Here is a 20,623-nt window from a genome sequence, read left to right as displayed (position 1 = left end):
ACAAGGATGCTACAGACCAAATTTGAAGTAAATCTGCCTAGTAGTTTCAGAGAAGAAGACGATTGTTGACGCATGACGACGGACGCCAGAGCATCCATAATTTTGAGTTGGTCAGCCTCCTTTAAAAAGACTCAGTAAAACAAAACAACACTATTAATATCACAGCTTTATTGTTAAAACCATATAATTACATATATATATCAACAATATATCAACAATAAATAATAATAAAATTGTAAAAATGCAAAATAAAGTTACAGATAAAGCTGGAATATACCAGATATAAGGTCCACAGTACAGTACTGGATATTTTTAATACCAAAAAATACCATCATTTAAAAACTCCATGCAACCACATCATCAGTAAAAGTACAAGTTTTTGTCTTTGTTCATCATATACAACTTTTTAAACACAAGTATCATAGAATTTGTATTTATGACTTTAAATGTAAGCTTATCATTGTTACAATCAAAAGATTGATTTAGATACATTAGGCACAGTATAAATGTACATTAAAAATCTTGCACAGTTTTTGATTTTAATCAAATTAAATCTCATCCTAACAGGATATATTTGTAGGTCTATCTATATGTAGATAAGGTTAAATCTTTGCTAAATTTAACCTTATCTACATATAAATGAATAAACTATAAATAAACAAGTCCAAATTGTTCAGGAGATTCAAACTTTCAGTATCTTAAAACTTATTCACAATACTCAAAGTTCAAAACATTATGTTTGTAAAGGTCACAGGAGAACCCTTGTAAAGGTCACAGGTGAATGGTTCATGGTGAAAGAATCAATGCTGGTTGAACAGGTCAAACTAATGGTTTTACTGGAAGTCCTACTGATCCAGGAGTCTGAAATCAGAAAATGACATTGATATTTTTTTCTAATGAACATTGATCTACCTTAATCTAAATAGTCACTTACAGTGTGAAAATAATTCTTGTTAACAAAAATGAATATAGAGTCTGAAGTTATGCATAATTATTTAAGAACACACATTTTAAAAATAGCAGGTTCGAATGTAAAATGAAATAAAATTGTTAAAATCTTAAACATGTTTGTCATGTAAATTAGAGTTCAACAAGAAAGACAAATATAGTTTGCTGTATTTGTTATCAACAATGATTAAAAATGCTCAGGTACATGTACTCAAATTTAATATTTCTTGATACTTGCTTAAAAAAATTCATTTCATTTTCCTGAAACTTGAAATAATGTTTACATAGAAACAGAAGCAAACTAGGTACAATTTTGTTACAAGTGTTATTAGAAGCCAGAGTAGAAATCAAATATCACTAGTTAACTAGCTATATAATATATGTACACATGTAGTAACAATCAAAAACATTCTCTATCATAGATAGATAATATCTGGATATCTCAAAACAAAAACATAACTAATATAAATTGCACAACAAGACATTGTCCATACTTTAGCTTAATAAAACACTACCATGCATTATTAAGAAGTCAAATATCACACATACAAAATGTACTTAAAATGGTTAGCATAATATTAGGTAAGCATGCATTACTTTCACAGGCATAACACTTAATAAAGTAAAAGTAATTGCATTTTATAGTCTAAGTTTCATGCTTACGCTCATTCACTGACTTTACAGCTATTACCCCTGGTCATTGGGCTACTGGTATTCTATCTATCAATCTCCCTGGGGAGTCTTTTAACTCTGCTTAGTGCAGCCGACACTTTGGTGCAATGGAATTATACCACCCTCGCAGGTACCCATTTACACCTGGGTGAAGTTAAGCAATTGCATGTTAATTTCTTGCTCCAGGACATTAGCAGTGCCCCTGGTGGGGTTCGAACCCGGGACCTCTTGATCCCTAAGCGCGCGTCCTACCACTGGACTACTGCTCCTACAATCTTACTCCTAATAACTTGTACTATCTTGTCTATATATTTTTATAACAAAGAATTGATTAAGCATTATGCAATTTTAAGACAAGGCAGGCAAAAAAATATATTTAGAAGGTAAAGTCAAAGAGTTTTATTACAATGTTACAAAGATACATACAGCATCTATAGGAAAAGCTATGAAAGATAACATTATATGAAGCAGTATAGATACATGCATTATTATACAAGAGCAGATTATTTACTAAAAGCAAAGCTTATCACAAATATTACCATCTTTTATTTTGTTTCATCCAAGCATTCAAGGTAGTGGTAGCTAAATTTAAACAAAACATTATAAAAATACAATAATAATATTCAAAGTATTACAGATTTTTAAACTAATAAATCTTAAAAATATAGCATGACTTAATAACATCCACTATTATATAAATAAAGATTCCATATTGTACCCTTTTAACAAAGAGTTTTTAACAAACAAAAGGGCCATGATGGCCCTGAAGTCGCTCACCTGTATCATGCCCCCAGAGCGGGACAAGTTTCAACCCCAGGGCTTTTATTTAAACAAACTTGGTAGACACCCATTAGAAGATGTTTCATGCTAAACATCGAAAGTCTAGCTTGTCAAGTTTTTTCTTTACACATATAGTTAAAAACAATGACACACCTGGGGCAGGGCCAATTTTGACCCAAGGGCTTTTATTTGAACAATCTTTGTAGACACTTACTAGAAAATGTTTCATGCTTAATATCTAAACTCTAGCTATTCAGGTTTTTTCAAAAAAGATTTTTAAGTTTTTGCTATACACATAATTATAAGGAAAATCAATGTCCCTTGTGGCGGGGCCAATTTTGACCCCAGGGCTTTTATTTGAACAAACTTGGTACACACTCATTAGAAGATGTTTCATGCTTAGTATCTAAACTCTAGCTATTTGAGTTTTTTCAAAGAAGATTTTTTAAGTTTTTGCTATACACATATAAGGAAAATCAATGACCCCCGGGGCGGGGCCAATTTTGACCCCAGGGCTCTTATTTGAACAAACTTGGTAGACATCCATTAGAACATGTTTCATGCTTAGTATCTTAGCTCTAAGTTTTTACTATATGCATATAGGGAAAATCAATGACCCCCTGGGGCGGGGCCAATTGTGACCCCAGGGCTTTTATTTGAACAAACTTGGTAGACACCCATTAGAAGATGTTTCATGCTTAATATCTTAGCTCTAGCTTTTTGGGTTCTTTAAAAGAAGATTTTTTAAGTTTTTACTATATGAATATAGGGAAAATCAATGACCCCCTGGGGCGGGGCCAATTTTGACCCCAGGGCTTTTATTTGTACAAAATTTGGTAGAAACTCACTACAAGATGTTTCATGCCAAATATCTAAGCTCTAGCTCTTTGGGTTTTTAAGAGGAAGATAATAAAAGTTTTTTTCTTTTGGTTGCCATGGCAACCAGAGTTCTGCATGGAATTAAATTCTTTGAACAATTTTCAAAGGTGACCACCAAAGGAACATTCCTGTGAAGTTTGGATGAAATTGGCCGAGTGGTTTATGAGGAGATGTCATTTAAAGTAAAAGTTTACATATGACGGACGCCGGACTGACGACGAAAGGACGGACGACGAACGGACGGACGGACGCCGATTGAAAAGCGATCACAAAAGCTCACCCTGTCACTTTGTGACAGGTGAAGTAAAAAGATAAATGAGAAATATTTCAAGTATGTAAATATAATAAAATTACATAATCAAGAAAATATCCAATTTTTATTGTCAGATCTAAAATTAAAACATTCTTTTTTCTTAATTACAAATTTAGGAAAATTGTTAATTTTTTTTATAAATTCAATATCTTATTTGGCAAAAACATATATATGCTCATCCCCAATATTATAATACAAAAGAGTATGTAACATTATTATTAAAATATTATACATGTAATTGTTTATATACATTATACAAGTAAAATTAGACCACAAACATGCAAACAACTCTAAAGTCATTAACAAAATATATGAGTTCATTATAAAATATGTTTTAATATATAATACCAAATCATACTGCATTTTATATATAGTATATAATTAATTTTATATAGTATATAATTATTACCATTAAATCTTATATTATATAAATTTATACCCGTAACATATATAGTAAAGTAAGACCCAAATATTAAACCAGAGAATGAATTGTAAAGGATGTCACAAACATCATGATCATTTATTAAAATGCTTTCTAATTAAATAAATGTTTAGTTTTCATATATTAAAATTAATAATATGGTTAATTCATATTATGAATCTATTTTTCATGTTCTTATGGTCTTTTTCATATGTAACAGTGTTGTTGTGCTGTAAAGTATCCATTCAGCAATGGTGTAATGAAAATTATTACATTGATTTACATTTTTCTTATTGTTCACTGTTGATAAATGTTTATTGTTACCTCAATGGTGTATCGCACTGCTGTTCATGTATTTAATGTGTCTTTTTGTATACTTGTCAGGAAATTTATTATATATTGAAGGTTTGTTGATATATGTTAAAAATAGTTTTTTATTGTAATTTAGAACCTTTCCGACTTACAAAACATGAAATATCTTGTGGAATTTATAAAATTGATAATTATTGGATTTTAAACATGATTCTTTGAAACATTGTTGGATTATTCACATGAAACATAAAGAAAAGGATATCAAAATTAATTAACCATTTCTTGTTCTTTTTACTTTCATGTGAACTTTTTCTATTGTAGCATAATTGTAAAGCTTGAAATTGAAACTTCGCTACAAGGGAAATATATCAATATAAATTGACAGAGACTGTTAAATAATAGCATCATGAAATATATAACAAGAAGAGTTCATGTGTAAATGATAGGTAGCTAAATTATAAATGGGCAATCTCTGTTTTGCAGTTCTAAAACATGCATATCATGAAGTTGATCATGGAATTTCTGGAGTCAATGTTTACTAATATGACAGGTGCAAGCAAGAGTGTTGATTTATGCAAGAACAATACATTTCAAATCAGTGCTTCACATATTAACATATTACCTGAATGTACACTAGACCTTCTAACATGTAACATTAAAAGCAGTTTTCACACAGATCATAAATATCAAATACATGTTTTCTCTGATTATAATTACAAAACAAAAGTTGTCAGTCAGATTATAGCATACTTGACTATTCTCAGTGCTGAAAGTGAAACATTAGAGTCTAGATTACGAAGAATTTTCATAGTATAAAATTAGGCCATAATTTTGTAAAAAATCCATGTTACAGTTATAGGGCTTGGGCAGTGACCCTCCTTGTTAATTATGCTTTCAAAGTGTTTTAACTCTTTTCTTCAGCATAGTTTTGAAGATACCAACTTACATGCGAAAACTTAAACATAGTTTGGCACCGAAGCCAGGGTGAATACAACAGCTCTCTTTATTCTTCAAAAACTCAAGCTTATTATGTTACACCTTAAAAAAAATCTCAAGAAACCAAGCGAGTGAGTATGTTGCTCAATTTTGCTACTTCATTGGTATAACACCTGTACTGTGTGGCTGCAGAGCTGCAATTAAATACTTGCAGAAATTATGCAGTCGATGCCATATTAAAACATAGTCATATACATAAGCCTGCATTGATCCATCAAGTCCGATCAGACTATTATATTACCCTGTTGAATGCACATAAGCAATATAGATCAAGTTTTTAGAAGAAAAGAATCATTTTAGCATTTTTTTACAGAAAGTATTTAGTCACAATGTAACTATAAAAGTAAAATGGAGACTTTCCTGCATATCTATTAGAGAAGCTACCAAGGTGTCGCTTTGTGTTTTTTTCAAGTATTATAAAAGAACTAACATAATTCTGAAGGTTTTACTAAACTGTTTCTCCTCATCAAAATAATTCAACTAATGAAACTAAAACAACAGTCGGTGATGACAGCAGAGTTCCTCCTGAAGTGTCCACATGCACATTGTCTCGATACAAACATACACATTGTCTCAAAATACACATTGTCTAAATACACACATGCATATTATCTAAATATACCATGCACATTGTTTAAATACACAGAATCTGATGCACATTGTGTCAATTAACAAGCTCACATTGTCTTAATATAATACACACACTGTTGCATTGTCTCAAAACACATGTGCACATTGTTGAAATACAAACATGCACAATGTCTCAATACAAACATGCCTATTTGTATCAATACAAGAGCCATGTCAACATGGCCATCCCCCGCCGAATGTGTTTGCTCATTGGAAGAATGTATATGTAGTAGAGCAGAATAATTCCATTTTAAGAGGTCTTTTGGTAATGAAAACTGATGGCTATAGTGATTACAGATTTGAAACCTATTACAGATTTGAAACCTATGTGAATACTGATGGCTGAAAATAACAAAGAGCAATAACTGAAAAATAATGCAGGGTAGGTTATCATTCTTGTGTGCTGCATCCCTCCTCAATAAAATCTATCCACCTATGAAGTTTCAAGTTGATACCTCAAATACTTTTTGAGAACAAAATTGAATTGAAAAATTGAGTATGAAAAATAACAAAGGGCAATAACTCAAAAATTATAAAAGGTACAGTTATCATTCTTGTGCAGTGCTCACCTCCTGAGTGAGATCTATGCACCTATGAAGTTTCATTTTGATATCTCAAAGGCTTTTTGAGTTAGGCTCTGGACAAAAATTAATTTTGAAAAATAACAAAGGGCAATAACTCAACAAGAGCTGTCACAGGAGACAGCAAAGCTCGACTAATAAAATACTGGACGCAGTAAGGAGGACAAAACTATGAAAGAAAAATCAATTATGTATAATTATGTATTAAGTTATAGTAAAAAAAATAATAGTTGTTAACATAAATTCCATGATCAAGGGGAATAATTCTAGAAATAGTCATGCTAGAGTTATGGACCTTGTCAAACAACATTTGTGTAATGATAAGAAATATATATTTGAAGTTTGAAGTAGATACCTTAAAAAGTAAAGAAGTTTTTATATTTCTTAAAGAAAATCCTAAGTTCAAAGAGAGATAAATGTGTAAATATTGCTTCAAAAGTTATGAACATTGTCACATTAAATGTAATTGATGATAAGGAATAAGTATTGGAAGTTTGAGGTAGATACCTTTAAAAATAAAAAAGTTATAATAAAAAATAACATTTTTCTAGTAAAATAATCTAAGTTTATGGGGAGATAATTCTTGCAATATTGGTGCTAGAGTTATGAACCTTGTCACATAAGATGTGGATGATGATAACGTAAATATATTTGAAGTATGAAGTTGATCCCTTTAGAAATAAATAAGTAACAGTAAAAACAAGCAATTATCATAGTATTGCAAGCAATCCATAAGTCCCCTACCGGTAAGAGCCCAAGCAACATTCTGAAGGGCCATTGGCCATTCACTTAGGTTCCTATTTTAAGTAAATTTGTTGAAAAAGTTCTTTAAAAGTGATCAAGGAAACAGTTTTTATGTACAGACAGACGGACTGAAGGATACTCTAAAGTTATTTTTTAAACATCCCTGTTATCAAAATATAACATTTTTAAAATCCTATCATGATTGAAGAAGTTGGAGTAAAAATTACCAATTTCTCAAAAAAAAGTCTAAGTTCAAAAGGGGCATAATTCTGGAAATAGTCTTGCTAGAGTATTGAACACTCACAAATGTTGAGTGACAATAAGAAACATTTATATGAAGTTTGAAGTAGATACATTCAGAAAAAGAAGTTATTAAAAAAAACAATGTTTTTTTCATGAAAATTTTAAGTTTAAGGGAGGTAATTCTGATAAATTTTGTGCTAGAGTTGTAAACTTTGTCACATATGATGTGGTTGATGACAAGCAACTTATATTTAAAGTTTGAAGAAAATACCTTAAGAAATAAAGAACTTAAAGTGAAAAAACTTAAAAACTAGAATCAGAAATCTTGAAATTCAGTCTATTTGTTGCCATAGCAACCAGAATTTTCAACATAGGAAGATAAAAAAGGATGTGCATAATTTCCATACTGCCATCTACCCATATGTCAAGTTTCATAAACATATTTTCAGTACTTTTTCTGTTATCACTGGATCCAGGTTATGTGTAAAATTTGCCATATTTTCAGTCTATTTGTTGCCAAAGCAACCAGAATTTTCAACATAGGAAGAAAAGAAAAAGACGTGCATAATCTACATACTGCCATCTATCCATATATCAAGTTTCATAAAAATATTTTCAGTACTTTTTGCATTATCGCGGGATCCAGGTTATGTGTAAAATTTGCCATATTTTCAGTCTATTTGTTGCCATAGCAACCAGAATTTTCAACATAGGAAGAAAAGAAAAAGACGTGCATAATCTCAATACTGTCATCTATCCATATATCAAGTTTCATTAAAATATTTTCAGTACTTTTTGCGTTATCGCGGGATCCAGTTTTGTGGACGGACGGACTGACGGACGGACAGACGGACGGACAGACAGACGGACAGATGGACGGAGGGTAAACCTAAAGTCCCCTCCGGTAAACCGGTAGGGGACTAAAAATATTTTTTATGGAAAACTCTAAGTTCAAAGGGAGATAAATCTGAATATATTGGTGCTAGAGTTATGAACCTTGTCACATAAGATGGGGATGATGATAACGTAAATATATTTTAAGTATGAGGTTGATCCCTTAAGAAATAAAGAAGTAACAGTGAAAAATAGTATTTTTTAAGGAAAATTCTAAGTTCAAGGGGAGATAAATCTGAAAATATTGGTGCTAGAGTTATGAACCTTGTCACATAAGATGGTGTTGATGATAAGGAACATATATTTGAAGTTTGAAGTTGATACCTTAAGAAATGACAAAGTTATAGTGAAAAATATTTTACTGCACCAAAACTTTAATCTAAAATCTGGACGCGGACGCCGACGCCGGGGCGAGTAGGACAGCTCTCCATATACTTCGTATAGTCGAGCTAAAAATAATGCAGGGCAGAGTTATCATTCTTTAGCACTGCACTCCTCCTCAATGAGATCCATCCACCTATGAAGTTTCAAGTTGATACCTCAAATACTTTTTGAGATAAGCTCTGGACAAAATAGCATGAAAAAAAACAACAAAGGGCAATAACTCAAAAATTGTATAGGGAAGAGTTATCATTCTTGTGCGAAACATTCCTCCTCAATAAGATCTATCCTTCTATGACATTTCATGTTGATATCTCAAACACTTTTTGAGTTATGCTCCACTCAGGTAAAAATTAGGTATGAAAAATAACAAAGGGCAATAACTCAAAAATTATGAAAGGAAGAGTTATCATTCTTGTGCACTGCACACCTCCTGAGTGAGATCTATGCACCTATGAAGTTTCATGTTTATATCTCATAGGCTTTTGGAGTTATGCTCTGGACAAAAATCAATTTTGAAAAATAACAAAGGGCAATAACTCAAAAATCATGCAAGGTAGAGTTATCATTCTTGTGCACTGCACTCCTCCTCAATGAGGTCTATCCACCTATGAAGTTTCAAGTTGATAACTCAAATACTTTTAGAGATATGCTCCGGACAAAAATTTCGGACGGAAGGACGGACGGAAGGTCGGACGGATGGACGGAGACTATTTCTATATCCTCCGCCGAAAATTTTCGGCGGGGGATAATAAGCATGTGCATATTGAACTTAATAAAATATACTTTCACACTCATTTCAAACAAAAGAGTTAAACTCAAGTTTTCCAGCATTTGAAATCAGATAGTCTGTTAATTCCAGATATGCAACAACAAAAGCATTAAACACACCAGAAACATAAATAACGTACCTCATAATAGGGAAAATGGATTTTGTCATATTTCTGAATAATACAATTATTGTTATCTTAATTATCACAGCTGATTTGACAAATACAAAAATATGCTCAATACTAACATGTACTCTCAAAATCTGCTAATTTAATTCCCTACAAACTGCAGTTATCATATTCCTAATATAAGGCCATTTGTTTACAAGTATATTAGAAAGTTATTTCCTTATCTCAAACTTATTTTATTATTATGTAAAACAAGACAATATTAAGAGACAAATATATCAAAGTCAGTATTTTTAAGACCAATTTTTAAAGTCAAAGCTGAAATAATTTATGTTACTGTTGGTTTGTTTACTCACGGATTTATATTACAGGGATCGGACACTCACAGTTAACCCTATATAAATGCTTAAATATCTTGTCGTGCACCCGATAAAGGTACATCGATCGATAATTTACCGGCACTACGCGTAAATGCCCGTTCGCAACGGATACCTACTTTACAAAATACCATATAGCTTTACCATTTTTTATCCGATTTTGGAAATTTAAAGTTTATTTTGAAGAAAAATGCTTGTTTAATTCAAATATCTAATTTATTTTTTAAAGGTACAGTTAATATGTCCGCAACGACGATTAAAAAATTATCTTGACGAAATCCGCTGTAAATTTACATTTTTTATATAAAAAGCAGGTATTTGAAATTTATTATTATTATGGTAACTTAATAAATTCAATTTCAAAATAAAAAAGAAGCCGATATAAGTTATTCACAGATGATCAAAGATGCAATATTCAAGATTTATTGGGTTATGTAGTCAAATTTATTAACGCCAATTGCTTAAATTTCTTTGAAGTTTAATTACTTTTGAAGGGGGTTAATTACCAAGTAACAAGTGATAATTGAAAAACTTTGTTTTCAAACTTTCATTACCAGGTTACACGTGATAAAATGAATGAAAATAAACATATGACAAATAAATCATTTGACGTGAAGGATAACTATGAAAAAAATCTGTTTCAAAATAAAAAAAATATTATAGAACAGCTGTTCTGTATGCCAATAAAAGTTTCTTCCTTGCCAATCAAATGAATTCATCTATATATGAACGCTTGTCTAGAATGATCTGAAAATATATTTAATACACTACTTACTAGAATATTTACTAAATTTATACTAATATACAGGTAATCAAATAAAAAATGTACAAATCATTTGGAAATAATTCACAGAAATAAAGACAAATTTCAAATATCGAGGGTTCAAAGGTAAAAGGTTATAACTGCCACTTTTGCTGAAATTGACTTTTTATGTTTTTTATAATGTACTTATTGTCCTTCATGTCTTACGAAAATATTATATAAATATTCAATCCTTATAAGGGCAAAAAAATAAAAAGTATTTTGTAATAACTTCTTTTCTACAAATTATTTAGGGGTAAAAGGTTCTAAGTGTACTTATTACCTGTTGTTTACTTGTTGTTACACATGTTGTGAAGAATCTGTAGTGGAAAAAGGTTATAACTGATTTTATCACCTTTTTCCCCTGACAGAATGCTGCATTCATACAGTTCACAGGCACTATCTGTTATCTCTTTTCCCACGAAATTTGTCTTTTAGAATTAAATGCAACGAGAATATAACCGAATATGATAGACAGAAAATATTCAGTACAAACTGGTCAATGGGTGATTATGTAAGTCAGAGGCAATTCATTTGTTTCCATGTTGCCAATAAAGAACCAGAGAATGCATCTAAACAGAGAACAAAACAAAGACCTATTTCGAATTCGTTTTTCACACAGGTAGAAAAGAGGGCGTGAGGGATGTTGCACTTATTCATTATCTCTCATGTACAGACTCAATCAAACCGAGTCTGCAATTTTTATGTAATTTTGTTGTGATTAATGCTTCCGAGGGATCACTTTGTTTCCAGAATTTTTTACTAAAAACTATCGATGTCGGTCCCAAAACAGTTGCAAACGCAGTTAAGCACAAAGTGGCAGGGTTATATGTTGGTAATGACAAGAGAGGGAAAGCTGTGCCTGGAAATAATATCACAGATCATTTGTAAAGAAAGACAACGAAAGCTTTCCGACTGTTGAATCACACTACACACGAAGACCCCAACAAGAAGTATCTAACGCAAGATTTAATTATAAAACGAATATACTCACTGTATGTAGAAAAATGCAAAGGACAAAATAGAAAGTGTGTTTCAGAGGCTGTGTACAGAATGATTTTTAGTACAGAATATAACTTTTTTTCCGTCCTTAGAAAGATCAATGTCCAATCTGCAATCTGTATGACACTTTGAGAATAGAAGATAGACTAGATGAGGCAACAAAAGCAAAATATTAAGAACAATAAGTGACCAAAAAGAAAAACAGTGCAAGAATGCAAAAATCAGCCGATAAAAAACGCACAAAGAAAGATCCAAAGTTTTCTGTGTCGGCATTTGATATCCAGGCTATTTTGAAAAGACCACTCAGTTTAATTGGTGATCTTCGTTACAAATGAAAACTGAATTGTTGCAATTTGTCATTCAATGAACTGGGAAATGGTAACGGGACTTGTTATCTTTGGGATGAGACACAAGGGAAACGAGGCTCGTGCGAAGTAGGAACTTGTGTGTACTTGTATGTTACTTCTGATGCAAGTAAGACATCTGGTATTGAAGAAGTGACATTATATAGTAATGCATGTGGAGGACAGAATTGCAATCAGTTTGTTGCAAGTTGCTTAGTTCACTGTGTCCAAGATATACCTCACATCAATGATAAAACCACACATTTCTTGAAATTGGCCATTCATTAATGGAATGCAAATTCCATACATGCATCTATCAACTTATGTCAAGCATGCAGTAAGCCTTACAATAGTTCATGTTCCATCGCAGTGGGAAACAGTTATATCATAAGCACGCCGGAAGCAACCATATATTGTCGTTCTAATAAAAATACAATTACAAGTTGTACAAAGAACAAAACTTTGGCTCAATGAAATCGATGTTGATGGTAACGTGTTAATTGGCTGAATATATATAAAATACATGGTTGATTTAGGGATGGATAAGGCTTATCCGGTGAGCTAGAAAAGTGTATCTTGGCGAGCTTTAGCAAGCCAAGATTCACTTTCGCAGTGAACCGGATAAACCTTTTCCAGCCCGACATCAACCATGTATTTGTTTTATCCTGCTTTGAATAATGTTTTTAGAATAATTAAATGGTTCCATTCTTCTTTTTCCCCGATAAAATAACATCTATAATTATGTAGTTTTGTTTTGCTGCTAAACATGTGACGTTATCGAATGACGTAATGACGTGATAAAGACAAAAATACAGTATTGTTGTGAGCTATGGTTTTGTGGGTAGTGAGTTCAAGGCAGTTAGGTTAATGCAGAAGAAGAACAGAAGCAAAGAAAAGTCTCTTAAGGCTCCACGAAAGGCTTATACAAAGAAGCTTCCAATATCTGCTGCAAAAGCTGATTTGATGTCACTTGTTGCCTATGGAACAATTCTGAAGGAGTGCGAATCATACTATGAGTCATTGCCATGCAGCAAATCTATAAAAGACAAACTTTCAGTGCCTTCTGTTAGTGAGAGTGAAGAAGATGAGTGGAGGTCATAGAATAATTAATGACAAACATTCACATTTTGTGACATGAAACAGTAGTCTTTATTTACTTAACTATGATATGGGTCACTAATATCCTTAACTGCTGATGTCTGGGGTCTGTTTGACTTCAGTTCGATTATATACCAGAGAACATTCAAAATAAATGAAATTTGTAAACTTAGATTTTAGTGCGTATTTTCGTAAACTTTATAGTTATTAATTTATTTCTGTAGAATCTAAATATTGAGCAGGTACATATTTCATATTTCTATGAATGAAAAGTGTTAATTTTGTGTACGAGTATTAATGTGCATTGTGTTAATTACATTACGTAAGGTTCTTCAAAGTAAGGACATAATTGATAAATTTGCAACAGTAACAATTACTGCAACATCTAAATTTTTCAGAGGAACAATATAACCTTATAACCTTTTACCACAGTTTATCTCTAACTTTTATTGCTAAACCTTCAGAAGTAAAAGGTCGTAAGTGCAGTTATTACCTTTTACCGCTCAAACTTGTAGTCTTGACAGGATCTAAGTACATTTATTACCTTTTACTTCTGTAAAATGATATCATTTTGATCTTAGAACTTTAAAACAAACTATAATTACAGTGTTTTATCAGCACCAAGCAATGTAAACTAAGCAAAATATGATCTAATGTAGTCAACAAATATGGGAGAATCAAAATTGTTATAACAATATTACGGAAAATAAAGTTGTATTAAAAAAATATGTTTTTTGCGTTTTTCTCGAAATCTTGAAAATGGCAGTTATTACCTTTTACCTTTGAACCCTCGAATTATGAATTTCTTTAAAAGTTATTAAGCAATCAAGAAACATTTTTTTGCAATGCACCCATTAAACCATGTTAAAAAGAATTATCTTAATCTGAATCGCGGTAATAATTTGTGCTTGAAGTAAAAGGGCGTCAAAATGTAGAGAGTATGCCTAAACAGTAGGCGAATATTTTTTAAATTAGGTACTCTTTTAACTAAGTGTTGCATCGTTCTATCGGCATATTTTCTCAATTAATACTTTAGCGACACAAAATAATACTGTATCAATACATTCATATGTGTATAATTTTTCACAAAGCTGCAATAACACCACATACTCTTGTGAAAATCTGTCATATTTCGCACTCCGCGCGTTCCGCCATCTCTCATTTTGTCCACCTTTATCCGATGTGCGATTCCATGCATGCGCGCGACGATCAATCACCAGTCTATATAAAAGACATGATAGACGTGTACATCCCAGTCAGAAATCTGAGGTCCCAGAATAACTCAATGACATTAGTTGTGCCTAAATCTCGGACAGTACGATATGGTGACAGGTGCTTCCAGACAGCTGCAGCAAAATTATGGAACGCGTTACCACCTGACGTTAGAGACTGTAATACCTTGCCATGTTTTAAGAGAGCTCTCAAAACACATTATTTCATAAAGTTCTATGGACGTTAGTTCATAAATCATCATACATGTACTACTTTTGCTATATTATCAGTGTTAATTTTAATTGAGCCTTGATTTTAAACTAAATGTGTCTGTATTTCTTACCATCCTTTACTGGTTTTAGATTATCATTATTGTTTAATAGGTTTACTTAATTAATGTTGTACATTATCTCTTATATATATATGATTATGTTTTATCGGATTTATGTAAAGCACTCTTGAACATTTATTATTTATGAAAAGAGTGCTATAGAAATGTGGTATATAATAATAATAATAATAAATGCAGTGAGTTGCACCATAATTATACACTGCACTGACTTAAAACCATAAATTTTAAAATGCAGGCAAGGACAACTAAGTCAATAGTCTTTTATATATGTATATCTCACCTTAAGATTCATAAACATATATCTTGCTGTTGAGGAAGGAAAATGCATTAATAAAAAACAAAATGCCATCATGAAATTACAAGTTAACTTGATAATTATATACTATTAAAAATGCATAAACATATATTTATCCTGTTGTTGAGGAAGGAAAATGTATCAATAAAAAATCAAATCTCGTAATAATTATGAACAAGTTAATTAGATATATATAATATGGATATCACAGATAATTAAGAATTAGTAAAGAACAATGACAATTATAAAGTATCAGTATAATTTTCATTCATTCATGATATATCATTTTTATAATAGTGATCTTTGTCAAAGAAGTACTTTCGTTTGTTGTATTTTATGATGTTTTAATTGGTGATTTAGTCTATTGCAAAGTATCATAATTGTTTTTATTTCCCTGATACAAATTAAACAATAATATTCAGGTATTTAAAGAATGTCAAATTGATCAATATGTATGAATGCTATATAAAGCATAATTATGTTATTGATCTGTCAATGATAAATTCTTGTACATTTTAAAGCCTCTAAACATATTTGCATTTTTTTCTGTATCGAAAGTATACATGAATGAATTGCACTTTTTTCTTCAGATTTTACTTGTCAATTTCCAAACTAAAAAAAAAAACTGAGTTGGCGGGTCTCGGTAAACCAAAAGATATAAAAATATTGATATAATGCAAGTATTAAGACGTCACCAGACATCAAATGCAATATATTTAGTTCTTATAAACGCCATGTTAACTATTAAGCTCCTTTCATAATCATTGTCTACGTCTTTTCATGCATCGCCTAATTTAATATGCAAATTTGGCTGCAACCCCTTACAGTAATGACATAGGGGGACATGCTTTACTGAAAATTGATAAAAATATTTTGTTTTCCAATAGCTAGTTTCATTCTCTGGTAAATTTTTTAGGTTTTTTGAGGCTATGGGCACGTGGGATGCTATATTACCTGCCCACTAATTAGCATAATTATAATGGCTTAGTAGGTGTTTTGGGAATGGTAAGATATTTGGCAATGACTTAGTAAATTTATTTGTGAAATACAATGATATTTTTTATTGTTTTCCTTTGTCACAATATCTTTGATTAACACTTGTATTTTATGCAATTCCCTTACCACAAGAACGTGTAGGGGTTTAAGTAAAAGAAAATCAGACATTAAAGTAATTTCTAATTTGTCATAAGTACTTGGATACACCAGCAGTTACCCTTATATAGATAACAATGACAATGTATGTTTATAAACTGTAACATCCGAAATACCTATTTAAATCAAATATATATATTGTCACCTTAGTGCAGTAATGGGTTAACTATTTGTATCATAATATATGATTAAACCAGAATTAACCCATTATTGCACTAAGGGTGATGATATATCAAATATTAAAGTACAAAATTAATAACATTACACAATTTCAAGAAAGACAAAAAAGTTTCAAATAATGCTACAAAGTAATTAAATCATGTAAAATATGAGACAATTATTTCCTAAGGAAGATGACAAGAGATTTTTATTATAATTAAGTGACAAACTGAAAACTGTCAGGTAAATTATATAATAACAAGAAACATGGCAATGCCATGAAACCAGGTTTTCAATTATCACCATTGTAGATAAATATGTTGTATTTGAAATACAAATACAAGCAACAAACAATGTAACTATGTGCAATGTAAAACATGAATAATGTAGGAGGAATTGCCACTGAAGAAGTGTTCACTATAATATTATGTATAAGGAAAAAAACAAAGGGCCATAATTAGGTCAAAAACTATCCAATCACAAAACCCCGACAATATGTGCCAGGGTGCTTGATGACAAAGCTTCTGTGAAAGTTTGAACAAAATCCGTTGAGAAATGTAGGACGAGTTCAGCACAGAAGAATTTGTTCACTATAATTATATTGATAATTCTGTATAATGAAAAACAAGTTACAAAGTAGACATGAAATAATATATCATATCTTTTTTAAATTACCTCCAAAGATGATATGACCTTTGACTGCCAAATCAAGTTAAAATCATGTAAACAGGATTTTCAATGTTAATGTCACTGTGACCTTGACCTTGGAGCCAGCCATGCGGAACATGCGTTCTGCACGTCATCTTGATGTGGTAAACATTTGTCTGAAGTTTCATCAAAATTCTTCAAAGGGTTGAAGAGTTACAGAGCGGACAGGATTTTCAATGTTAATGTCACTGTGACCTTGACCTTGGAGCCAGCCATGCGGAACATGCGTTCTGCACGTCATCTTGATGTGGTAAACATTTGTCTGAAGTTTCATCAAAATTCTTCAAAGGGTTGAAGAGTTACAGAGCGGACACAATTTCGTTTGACGCCCGCCCGCCCATCCGCCCATCCGCCCAGCCGCCCATCCGCCCATCCGCCCGCCATACCCCAATCTAATAACCAGGATTTTCAAAATTGAAAACCTGGTTAACAAGAGGTTACAAAGTTGTTATAAGTCATGATGGTAGTGCATAACACAGTAATCAACAGTTGTGTAAAAAATATAGGGGTGAAAAGGATGGGCAGTAAAATTTTTCATTAAAAATGCACACAATATTTGTGCTTATATAAGATTAATGTTATATAAGATTTATGTCTATATAAGGTATAAGGATATACCTACCACTATATTGCGTTTAGTAGCATTAATTCTAGCAATCTCTTTGATTGAATGGATGTTATTTATCTCATCTTTCAACATCGCCCATCTATCCTGCATCCTATTCTTCCTCATTGCTTGTAACGCAATTCTATAAATAGACAATATTGAATGAGTGTATGTGCAATTCTGCATGAATGTTATTTAAGAAATAATATATCCCAAACATTGATTTTATCGTTCAATAACATCACTGTTTGTCGTTCGGATGCGACTAATTATATCACGAGGGCGTAGCCCGAGTGATATTATGATGCGCATCCGAACGACAAACAGTGATGTTATCAAGCGATAAAATCACCAATTTAGATAAAAAAATTTTATTTCGATTCTAACACAACATCAACAAATAAATGCTGCAGTATCTGATATTTAGCAAAATTGCGCCTGATTTGTTTCTGTACTTATTCTTTTAGTGGTTATATCACATGTACGTCACATATCTAACTATAGAACGTCAACTGTGACTCTATTGCATAATATCACACACTTTTGGTTCTTCTATATTCAATCGTGAAAAATGCGAGCGTGTTAGAATATTAAATAAATGTGCCTCTTGTGAGCAAATATAATTTTATTCATTGAGTTCAAAAAATTTAGCAATGAAGCTACCCAAATATGATATTTTATTTAATTTTACCAAAGAAATATGGTGCTATATCAGCCAAATATATGTCATGTTTGTGAAGAAACAAATATGAAAAATAAATATGAAAGTGGGCAGAGCCAAAACTCATTTATTTATAGGATTACTTTCTCAGAATGATGTTTCTCTCACAGTTGCCGTCAGTAGCTTCAGCTATTCATTTCATCACCAGAAATTATCTGGTTATGTTTTTCAAAATGGATCAAGATAGCTTAGATATATTGTGTATTGAATTCAAACCACCTCACACACCTATATTAATCAATGTATTACTGTGTGCTGTACAATAGCAACTGCGTAGCAAATAGGTGTACTTGTAAACAATTATTTTCCTTGAAGGTAAAATTAAATAAAAAGGATATTTTTTTCATTTTTCCAGAAATATGGAATATATTTTCACTGAACATGATCAAATTCTATATCATTTACTCGCCGTTCTGGCTTGTGAAAATATATGGAATTTTATCATATTTCATGAAAAAGTATTTCATATTTCACTCAAACAAAAAAATATCCTCTTACTATTTATAACATATATATATCCAAAATAAAAACTGTTTACAGAAAACTATAATCATTATTTCATTAAAATGCTCACTGTGTAACAACCACATTTAGCACAATTTTACACTAAATTTGTATGTTTGTATAAGTAAAATGACATCACATCATGTACAGCCTTGCAATAACTTTTTTACGTTCACAAAAGCGGCATGGGTTTGTAACTAACAGAAACAAAATGAATCAAGTAAACTTTCATTAAATAGCTACATCATAACTTTAAGCTTCACTGATACAGGTAGTACTCCAGATATCCCATCATGCATTACTGTTACCAAGAATTTGCCTACAACAATCTACCTTCTATAGACATCATCAGTTGAAAACATGAAATGACCATAGCAGGATTTTAATGTAGAACATGAGTGGTGAAAGATATAAAAGTGCATAACCTGTTTTCATACTAGAATCAATAACACGGTGATAGGGCGATTACCACAACTTTTCCGCGCAACGTCAAAATATCATCCTTCTGACCGAGACACCGTATATTTATGGACAAAATATTAATAGCGGGATAAACAAATTCCAGGTAATAGCTTACAAAATATCTTACTGCTGGACATTGCAAGATTATTCCAATTGTTTAAGTATTCCATCGAATTTTTGAGACAATTTATTGTTAATCTAGCACAATACAATTCATAAAAAAACACATACTTCGAAGAAATAGTGTTTACAAAAGATCGTGAGTACCTCAACATGACTCGTACTTGTCACAAAAACGTGTGTTATAACGACGATGTCTTTGTTCTATGACCTAACAAGCTCGCATATTTATTATGGTTAACCCTAAGTTCAAGTTCCATACAAAATTGTATGTTTCTATCGTAAATTTCAGGGAATATTTGTTGAAAAAAGGCCTACTGACCCGAATATTGGAGCACCGTACAACACTGAATTCAAATACCGCATTCTTTTTCCGTTAGACCGATAAATACTGGAACCGTCTTCTTTTGAATTATACAATCTTCTTACAAATATGTTTTATAAAAACTTTTATTTGATGAAAAATTGATGAAAAATTGTTTACTTGCTGTTATGTTATGTTGCTGTTATATCATACGTTATGTTATGGAAAATTTCTGAAGGTCTGATCTGTGTTATTACTACCAGTTAGATAAGTGCAATGGTATCTTTTTATAGATAAGGATGTATTTTCCTTTTCGAACTTATTCAAACAGATAAACCCCACATGGAAAGATTGAAGTTCTTGGCAGACTATACGTGTGGTCAACAAACAACATCGAGAAACAAAAGGAATGAACTATTTGTTACTGGGAATTTCTTATTGCATACTAATTTGATAAAGTTGCAAAAGTCATAACACAAATTTTCATGGTGTAGTTTTTGCAGGAACCCGGGCAATATTTCCATAATCTCTTCAGTCATCGTCTCCAATGTGCTTTTTTTAAACAATCTTTTGCGAAAGTTTGACTTCATATTCTTTTTCTTATGTGGTGCGTTACGCATATCGTCCTGAAATACAGGGAGGCGCTGATCCATTGGCGTACTGCTGATATCAGAAGACTTAGTTGGGCGCTCTCCAGTTGCTGCAGTATTG

General features: G+C 31.6%; 1 protein-coding gene across 7 annotated transcripts in view; it reads right to left on the bottom strand.

The window, feature by feature from the left end:
- Positions 1 to 223: 223 nt before the first annotated feature.
- The window catches only part of LOC132715172 (WD repeat-containing protein 93-like), a 61,976-nt gene continuing 41,576 nt past the window's right edge, over positions 224 to 20,623 (bottom strand). For 4 of the 7 annotated variants that reach the window (XM_060698155.1, XM_060698153.1, XM_060698156.1 and 1 more), the window contains exons 16-17: positions 17,817 to 17,943; positions 9,609 to 9,738 (exon numbers count right to left, since the gene is read on the bottom strand). In XM_060698155.1, coding sequence (XP_060554138.1) covers positions 9,676 to 9,738; positions 17,817 to 17,943 — 190 coding nt within the window. In that variant the 3' untranslated portion in view covers positions 9,609 to 9,675. Of the gene's footprint in view, positions 862 to 2,159; positions 2,203 to 9,608; positions 9,739 to 17,816; positions 17,944 to 20,623 lie in introns of those variants that run through there. The other 3 variants (XM_060698157.1, XM_060698154.1, XM_060698158.1) reach the window with 3 other exon arrangements.

The sequence above is a fragment of the Ruditapes philippinarum genome, unplaced genomic scaffold (genome assembly GCF_026571515.1).
Source record: "Ruditapes philippinarum isolate M1 unplaced genomic scaffold, ASM2657151v2 ctg2457_1_1_1_1, whole genome shotgun sequence".
In the NCBI taxonomy this organism is placed as follows: Eukaryota; Metazoa; Mollusca; class Bivalvia; order Venerida; family Veneridae; genus Ruditapes; species Ruditapes philippinarum.
Note: the sequence above shows the minus strand (reverse complement) of the source record. Positions and strands in the feature narration are given on the sequence as shown.